Source organism: Buceros rhinoceros, unplaced genomic scaffold (genome assembly GCF_000710305.1).
Source record: "Buceros rhinoceros silvestris isolate BGI_N320 unplaced genomic scaffold, ASM71030v1 scaffold14848, whole genome shotgun sequence".
Lineage (NCBI taxonomy): Eukaryota > Metazoa > Chordata > Aves > Bucerotiformes > Bucerotidae > Buceros > Buceros rhinoceros.
Window position 1 is genome coordinate 1 of NW_010425220.1, and position 9,434 is coordinate 9,434.

The window sequence follows — 9,434 nt, forward strand, 5'->3', positions numbered from 1 at the left end:
GCCGTCCCGGGGCGGGCCAGACCCCGACCCCTCAGGGCCGCGGTGCGGGGAGGGGGGGGCCCTGATTGAGGGAGGGCGATGGCGCCGTGGACCTGAGGGGAACCGGCCGCCCCCGGGACAGCCCTCACGGGACCCAAAGACCATTCGAAACAGGAGGTTTGGTTACAAAACGTGTACCAAAACCAGGTTTTATTTCACAGCGTCTTAATGTCACCAGTTCATGGAGGGGGGAAATAGGGGACTACAGCTCCAGACTGAAATTCAACAGACGAGCCCTAACCGCAGTGTTGAGCTGCTGGGGAGGGAGCTCCGCTCTGGGGCAGCCCGGCAGCATCTTCACCGGTGCACAGCGCCGGAGCCACCCCCTAAACCAAAGCAGGAGTGGGGCTGTGGAAAGGTGAAGCCGGCAGATCCGAGGATTCGCGTGGGTCCCGCTTCGTTCGTGAATGGGTAACGCACCGATAGTCCTTTGCCGCACGGTGGCAGCTTTTAGGCGAAAAGAGAAACAGTCCCACACAGGACTGCAAGAAATGGGAAAATGAACACATATACCCACAGGCGTGACCAGACCGCTGCAGCGGGACGGCTTCTGCACAGACACCCCGGGTACAAGCCTCTGGACCCCAACACCGGCTCCCTGCCAGGGATGCTCCAACCAGCTTTTGAGCTCAACACTGAAGGTGGCCAAGGCAGCGTTTGCAGTAACCACTTTAGCCAACACTGGGCACTAGGTGATCCTTATCCTTATCTGTTCCTCTTGTTCATGATGTGAAGCTGTAGATTGTGGCAGTGTAACTACAGCCCAAATGCTCACTGCAAACCTCCACTGAACAGAGACTGCAGAGTGTTGCAGACTAAAGTGTGTTTTTCCTCCTTTGATGGAGAGAAAGTAATTTTGTTACAGAAAACTCTTTATACATTGAACAAAGAAGCTCCCAGAGAAAGACACCTCATTTCATTCACACTAACCGAAGCGTTGAGGAAACTTCTTTGCTCAGCTCTACCTCTACCCGCTTCAGGAAGGGGGGGATCACTTCAGTTGTCTTCACCGCCGTCTGCTCATTTGAAGGCTTGTTATAAACTAGATGTACGCTGCTGTTTTTTGCATGCAAGGACAGTTATATTCAGGAGAGCGTTTAAGGAGTAGGCAATGTTTGAAGCCTTTTGGCAGCTCACTGGCACGCTTAGTGTCTAACTTATTAGCTACTCACTTACGGAGACTGGAAAGTCCTTCTGTGTTAGACAAATCACAAGCATATTAAATCTTACACAAATGACTTAAAACTACATACAGCTGAACACAGTTACAAAGGGTTTGATAGTCACTGTAATTATTACACAAGGAAAAAAAACAAACACATTTTGGGCCCTATTTAAGAGGAAGGGGCTCCAGGAAAGTTTGCTGCAATTCTAATGAAGCCCAATTAGCTGAAGAGCAAAGATTCAGCTTTGGTTTTGGCTACAACCAACATTTAATACAAGGAACAGGAATTTACATTACTTTACATGTTAGAGAGCAGGGCCCTAACCTCAGTACAAGGTCTAGCATTTCACTGAGGAGTCAAACAAGTTACAAATGTCAGTTGTAAAAACCAAGCATCAGTTTTGTTCCTTGCAAGTGGACACAGTTATTCCTATCATCATATTGCTTCAGAAAATAAACCCAAGGCCCAACATCACAGAAGGTTCCGCATATAATCGAGAGCTCATTCCCAACCTGGATATTCAAATTAAATGAAGGAATAGCCAGTGGACAGAGGAGCCATTTACCCTCTGCGTGAGCGTTTGAGCGCTGCCGGGCACCAGCCATTAAGTGGCTGTTCCAATGTGCAAGAAATGCCGGTTTTATGAGGACCATCACAGTGATGCAATGCTTGGAAGAACCGAGTCAAAAAGGAGCATTTTAAATACTGATCCTGCTTCGTGTCACTGGCTTCATCTGGCAGCAGCAGCTCTGCTCTGACTTCAGTACTTGCTCAGAGCACTAAGACCATCTATAATACAGTCGTACTGAAAAGGTGCTTGTTTCAGACTATGGAACACTGGAACAAATAAAATAAAAAATGACAGATTTGACAGCAAATTGCTCTTAGTCACACGCTCATCTCCCACTGAAGAGGGAACGATGGCGATCGCTTTGCTGCAGCTGCCTCATTCAGTATGTGGTGCTTCATGACAGAGTCTCAAACCATATTTAGTATTTTTTAAATAAAACACGTGTTCTTAAGGTATTAGATAAATTGGAACGGATAATTTCAGTCTCGCGACTCACAGCTCTATATTACAGCAGAGAACAGATGCCCTGCGTATCATTAGTGCAGATAGACTGGAATTGTTTTCCTCGTATGCAAGGCCAATGCAGGTAAAGGATCAACAGCTGTACAAGTTTAGGATTCCCCACAAAAGAACAGAACTAACTTAAAAAGCGCTGGTACTGGACCAGCCAGTTTTAGGCACGTCTTTAAAAAAAATAAAGTATGCATTTCATTAATGTAAGAATATGAGACGATTCTTAGAAACATCTGAGCTTTGTGGTGCACTGGAATGGAAGTGATGCTTCCTTTAGTCTCAAGGAATACAGTAAAGGCTAAAAAAAAAAAAAAAAAAATGAAGCAATACCATAGTATTCTTCATAGGGAAGAACAGTTCTGGAAAAACCAAAAAGATAAATAAGGAATAATGAGCAGCCCTGACAGCTGACTGGTGAATGTTTGTGCTTTCCATGTCCAAGAGAAAATAAAGTTCAGTAACTCTTCTCGTACCATCCCCCTGACTTGGCGCACGTGTCTGCAATGCCCCCCTCGACAGTTCAACAACACCGGGGGCTTCCACGAGCTGTGGCCGTGCGGGTGTGCATGGCGGCAGCTCCTCCAGCAGCGTTCAGCGAGGCGAGTCCTGGCGCCATGGGCTGTCATCTAGAGCGCAGCTTTGGTCAAGACTGTTGTGTGAGCCGTCTGTAATGAGGTAAAACTTGGTTTTCAGGAAGATAGAGAGCCAGTTCCAGAGCTACCAAGACGGTGAATTCAAAACCAATGAGATCTCTCCTGTTGAATCTGAAGCGCTCTTCTAGTTTCTATGATAGTAATAAAAAAAAAAAAGGGGTGGGGGGAGAGAAAGAATCTGTTAATCCACAAGCTACCAACACACAGTTAGATTAAGTCAGCATAAACCAGGAGTAGGTGATGCACAGCCAGGGCTGTACCCATGGAGCAGCCAGGGATCAGACAAGCAAACCAGCTCGTCAGCTCAGCTGCGACACCCACACAACGGTGGCGTGTGTTTGCCTGAAAACAGCAAGTGCAAAAATAGCCTCACAGCAGGACTGCACTAGTCAGGTGGCTTTAACGAATTAAAAGAGCTCTAATGGGACATAAAACTCACGGAAAGAATCGGTCTTAAATGCAGGTGTGCACTGCTGAAAAATCTTGGCTTGAATCTTCGTCTTGTTCTGTGAGCTAGAGAGAGGTTCTGACAGCACCTGGAACAAGTCTCACAGTACTCACATCTATAAGGTGTTTAACTTCATGCTTCCTGAGGTCACTGCTGATCTTGGCTGCAAGCAGGACACAAGCACCAGCACACAGTTTGCGGTTCTGTTTGTTGAGTTTGCCTTGGAGGACGAGCTTCTCGAAGTAAACGTAAGCCATGGAGACAGTAACTGGCTCCAGATTGCACTCTTCACTCAGGTTCCGCATCTCCCTCTTTAAACTGGGAACAGGAAAAGACACCCTCTGAAACATGACAGCTCTTGTGAAGTGCTCTTGGAGAACTGCAGCACAGCAACTCAGGAGAGCATATGGGCAAGGCTCCTGTTTGGGAAACCATGACGATATTATCCTAGACTGGAGAAGTCCAGCTGGCAGCAAGCTGGGGCACAAACGGATTTAACTTGGCCGACAGCATCTCCTGTGGAAGAACAGTTCCTCAGTCCGCCCGTAAGCACCAGGGGCTGAGCTGCCTCACTGACATACGCGCTATTGCTGTACGATTCCCTCCCGCCTCCTAAACTGGTTCATGATTCACATCGTAAGAGCGACCCACCCTGACCTACCGCATCACAGCAGACACCGCAGAGCCCTGTCTACAACATGCCTCTGGAAGAGTCGGGTCTGAGGGGGAAGGCAGACAGGTTTCCACGCCTGCCGCAGCAGCCAGCCCTTCACCTCAGTGCTAAGGCAGACTTCACGGTGGGTGCTACCACTCACGGCTGCCACCTATGCTACACCGACAAGATCTCTGCGCAAACACACTACTCAACAGCTACAAAGAGGAGCATGCGGGACACTGGCAGAACGCAGGCTCTGCCTGAGCAAGCCTCCCACTCGGGGCTGAGTACACATCTATAAGGTGTTTAACTTCATGCCTCCACATAGCTCTGGTGATTCAGCAGAATCGTGTTTAAGCCAGCTACTTCAGAAGCCCCGATTGCACTAACCACCAGTAACACCAGCAAGATTATACAGCTCTCTGAAGGAGCAACCACGCATCTCCTGCCTCCACAGGATGGAGGGACTGAGGCTCCCCAGACTCACTCTTCCTCACCCTAGAGTCCGTGGTCACCAGTGAGATCTGGTAAATGAAAGGCAAAAATAGCCAGAGGGTCTAGAAAGACAAACCAGTCAGAGCAGGCCGCACTGCAGCCACACGATCCGGTTACCAGTATTTGTTTCAAGGTTAATGCTGCTTCACTGATAACTGGCTCTGCGTGTTCAGACACCACAGCTGCTGAGAGAAAACCTGTTGAGGTGGGACTATGAAAACCAACTGTTACCCTTTCTCGGCATCCTAAACATTCCTGTACAGGGCTGTCACCCTACAGTCAGCTCAAGTGGCAACAAGAGGTTAGTGTTTAATCACATACACTATTAATAGATCTAGTATTTGCTCCCAACAAGTGGAAGATAAAAGCAGCCTTGTACAGTATAGATGATGTTCTCATTTCTCAATCCTTCTTTCTTACCTCCTAATTTTGCTCAGGGTCAACTTGATATGAGGAAACTTCTCTCTAAAGGTTTCATTCATATCCTTTTTAAGGTCCGAGGGTTTCACATATTCTATGACTGTAGTCTGGAACACAGGAGGCAAAATACATCATCACTTCTAAGAGCAGAACTGACAGCCAAACAAGCCTTCCAAAGACACCAATGCAAAGGCAAACTCCAGTTTTATTGTTCACCATCTACCGTTTCTGTTATGTCCTAAATAACAGACCACGTTGACTCTCAACTGCAGACAAGTCTTAGGCCATAACTACTTGCTTACAAGAGGGAAATGACAACATGGAGACATGTGTCAGGCTGGTCCTGTGTACAAACCCCGCCAAATCCTCGGCTTGAGGCCGAGGGAGAACTCACCATGTAAGAGGCAAAGATGAGAACACGTTTGTGTTTTCCACAGGGCCACTGAGGATCATCCAGAAGATTTGGATCATACTCTGCGGCTTCCCCAGCTTCACTTCCTGATGGAACGAAGAAAGCACATTAGGTCACAAGATACAGATCTTTCAATTCTCTGTTCTCTTTAAAAATGTTTTCAAAGAGCAAACATTGAGCCCTTTGGCAGATCCCACGGTACAGGCAATCTGCAGCTACAGTCACGTATTTGCGTTGCCTTCCTTACTAGGCTGTGCTAAACCCAGGCTCCTTCCAGCTCCTTCCATATATTCCTTTCAAGCTTTTCTGCTGTGTGCACAAGGGCTGACAAAGCTGGCGGCTGTCCTTACCCATGTCTGTTCCCGCTGGTATCGTTTTTGCTGTCACAGGTTTGTATCTGGATCCAGGAAGACTCCGGGAAGCACTGGCTCGACATGAGGGGACAGCACTATGGCTGTCGGCTTTGCGAACAACGAGGGCATTGGTCGGATACAAGAATTTTGCATAGGACACAACCTTGAAGAAGGGAGAGTTGTAGCAGTTATAGGGCAAAACTTACTCAAAAGCTTATTTCCTGACTTCTAGGATTTTCCACCTGGAGTTTGTCTTTGGGAGTGAGGAACTTGAAATTGTGGGACAGGAGGAAAGGGAGAAGTTGGATGAGGAAAGCCTTGCTTCCACAACTTCCATACTGAAGTGCTGTAGAAGATTTGGCGAGGTAGCAATGAAAAGGGGAGAATCACATCAGTAAAATTCTGGCAGTACATAAATTTAACTAAAGGGGTATAAATTTCACCCGTATTTCTATCAAAACATCACTCACATGTTGCCTGAGATACTGGAATCAAATGCATTCTCCAGGATTGGAGGCAGAAGTGATCACAGGCTTCAATAGCCTCCTCAGAAGATGCTTTATCACAAGACAAACATTGCAAACTAAGGATCTACACAAATCTCCACTGCTCTGAAAAGTCCCATCTCTCACTTTATGGATGGAAAAGCACTGCATAAATCAAAGTGATTTGCCCCAGCATGAAACGGGTCCTTGGGTGAAAGCAGTCAGCCTCCCCAACTGCTGTCCCCTGCTCTGGTCAGTGGTTTGGTCGATGACACTATAAAACAAGAAGGGAGAAAAAGAAAATATTTCCTTACCTTGCCATCAGCACCAAGCTCCACTCCTTCCAGTCCAAGCACCATCTCAGTGGAGACTGAAACTCCCCCAGAAGGATGTCGCTGCTTCTGTCCTTCCATTTTTAGATCGCTAAACACAGATATGAAAGTGTCCTATTATAAAACACAGCACAAGCCCAGCTTCCCCTCTGGTAAACAGCAGGTCCATCCACTAACTACAGCCACCAGCTCAGAGTTCTCTGTGGGAACAGGGCAATCCCTCAAGCCCACCTCCAAGAAAGTATCAATTTTTAACTGCTCTTTTCAAAAACCAAAGAATCAGATTTCATCTCATTTTCACTCAAATCTGTACCAATATACCTATCAAAAGTAAACTGTTATTTTTTTTATATAGTCTGAATAATACCATACCATTCCTAACAAGGTCGTGCTCAAACACTTAGACATGATTTATGTGACTAGTTTTCCAGGATTAGAAACTTGCCTTTGAATTGCAATTCCTCCACACAAACTCAAATCAAGAATAAAGGCTGCTGGCAGAACTCTGCTTCGGTGGAGGCAGCAGGCAGCCTTGTCACCTATATTCCCCACGTGAAAAATCAGCTTTCAGCTAAAGCACTGTCCCACCAGAACAGCACAGTGCTCAGAACTGCTCTAGAGCAGCTCCACTGACCTTGCTGCTTTTCTGTGAAGTGAGAGAACATTTTCCCATCAACTATTTTTACAGTGAGTCTATGTGCACACAATACCATTCCCACTACTAAACATCCGTTTCCTTCGTCCGTAAGTTATGCACAGGACAGAAGTGACAACACAATTGCTTTGCCAAATGTGGCTTAGAATAAAATTAGTTTTTTCTATGGTATATTTGTAGATCACAGACCTTCACAGAATCAGCTTAGACCTCAGGTGGGACTGAGCGAAGCTGCAGGGAAATCCGATGAGCAGATTGTTTCTCCTAAATGACCATACTGATGTCGGCACAAAAATCTACTACAGACACTAAAAGCAGTTTCAATCAGTCTAAACTGTTTCTGTTTTTCTTAGATTGCAAATAGGGACATTCATGGCTTAGTGCCGAAAAACAGAAGAGCACCTCTAAACTTATTTAGAAATAACTTCACTATAAAATCTCGAAGGTTTCCAGTGAAGGCAGCAGCATCCTTCCCTGATGCTCTGGATGCTTTTTGCCGACACCTTTGAGTGCTGCACTAAAGACAGTTGATTTCTGACCACTTCAGGAGTACGGGCAATGCCGCACAGCAACAAGCCACATCATCTGTTCAAAGCTGGTTTTGGGGATTTCATGAGTGCTTTAAAACATGAATAAACACCTGAAGGGAAGTTCACCTTTTCCACTTGGAGTTTTTCTCTTGGAGTTTGAAGGAACACTCTGGCACTGTGGCTATGTCTCATTCTACTGTTCTGATAGTAAGCTCTTGTCCTTAGACATAAATGGTAAGTTCACCTCCTTCACATCAGGAGACCTACACCAACCATACCTGTTTGAAAAGGTCTTTTGCAAGCGATAGACCAGATGTTTCACAAAGCGAAGGTGACCCACCTGATCCGTAAACTCTCCCCGTAAGGTAGGATAGAAAAAGCCACGCACAGTGTTCGTTTAGCACAGATCAACACTATCCTGTAAGAGAGGGGGAAAGGTCAGGGTAAGAACCAAGATTCAGAAGTTACAAAGCAGCTTTCAATGTAACGTGAACACAGAAATCCCCTTAAATTGCTCTAAAAGTTACAGATACTGCTGTAGGTTTTATGTTTTCAGAAAAAGCACAAGAGCAGAGGTTTCATTCTGACCCTGCAGGTCCTTAGAGCCAAGCTCTGTATCAAAACCCAGGGTTCAGTAACTGCCATCACCTTGGGGACTCCTCAGAGGAGCTCCTAGTCTTTAAATAGATGTATTTATGTAATTTTTACATAAACCTTGTGAGAAGATGTAGATAATGTTTTACATTTAGATGTAGTCTCACACCTCTATTAAAAATAAATATGAATGCAGCCTCCTCCTCCTCTTCTGCCCAGCAACTACAAGCCAGTCTCCTTAAGTCCTCCTCAGCTCTAAGCACTGTGTGCTAGAGATACGGAGAGTGTTAGAAGAGAACAATTTAACCTCCTCAAAGTAGAATGGCAGAACCATCAGAATATTGCTGCAGATATGAGCACCTACTGCCTTCGACAGATGTATAAAACCAACGAGACCCCAAGACATCACCCTGTTGTCACTGATATTAAATGGATTATGGCATCGAACCAGAGTCTACGGCTGAGCACATCCTGCTTCACCCGAGCGCGGGAGGCTCCTTGACCTCCAGAAGTTACCTGCTGTTCTTGGTGTCATACTGCCTCATGTTCTTGATGAAGTGCATCTTCTTCAAAGTTTTGTGTCTTGGAGACCCAGATATATGCTTGGTTCTGCAATTATAAAAAAACCAGCATCTCTTGAGTGCTCTGAAAACCAGCCATGCCAGTTGTATGATCAGATGGCAGCACTAGCATGCAGGACCTCAGATATTGGCGTGGAAGAGGGTGGAGGGAGGAGAGGACTGCATGCAACGAGTTGAGATTAATGCTGCTTTTGAAAAAAGTACCTTCGTACACTGGCATATTCCACTATGTCTTCTAAAAAGTCTAGAGAGCAGCGCTGGGAGATAAAACGCCTTCTGTAAAATGTACAACACCACGAAGAGTGAACAGTATTAGTTCATGGCCTCCGAGTTTATGAACTGCAACAGATCTATGAACTCTTAGGACAAATGGCAGGGTTTTGGATTATTTTATTGGAAGAGAGCTTAACTAACAGTTTGAAATCCCTAAAAAGGCCAAGAACTTGTCTTCCCCTCTAGGACCCTTGAAAAACATTCATACCAACTTCATTAACGAGAGCATTCGCTATCTTCAACACATAAGAACACCTAC

At 45.9% G+C, this 9,434-nt stretch overlaps 1 protein-coding gene across 1 annotated transcript; it reads right to left on the reverse strand.

Annotated features, from left to right (window-relative positions):
* Window positions 1-2,533: 2,533 nt before the first annotated feature.
* Window positions 2,534-9,178, reverse strand: CABLES2 (Cdk5 and Abl enzyme substrate 2; the record flags this gene model as incomplete). Its single annotated transcript, XM_010141064.1, has 9 exons — window positions 2,534-3,073; window positions 3,504-3,708; window positions 4,961-5,067; window positions 5,355-5,458; window positions 5,723-5,888; window positions 6,525-6,633; window positions 8,068-8,145; window positions 8,838-8,930; window positions 9,107-9,178. Coding segments are annotated over 9 exons (1,075 nt in total), but the record flags the coding sequence as incomplete, so codon positions are not given.
* Between the last annotated feature and the right edge of the window lie 256 nt (window positions 9,179-9,434).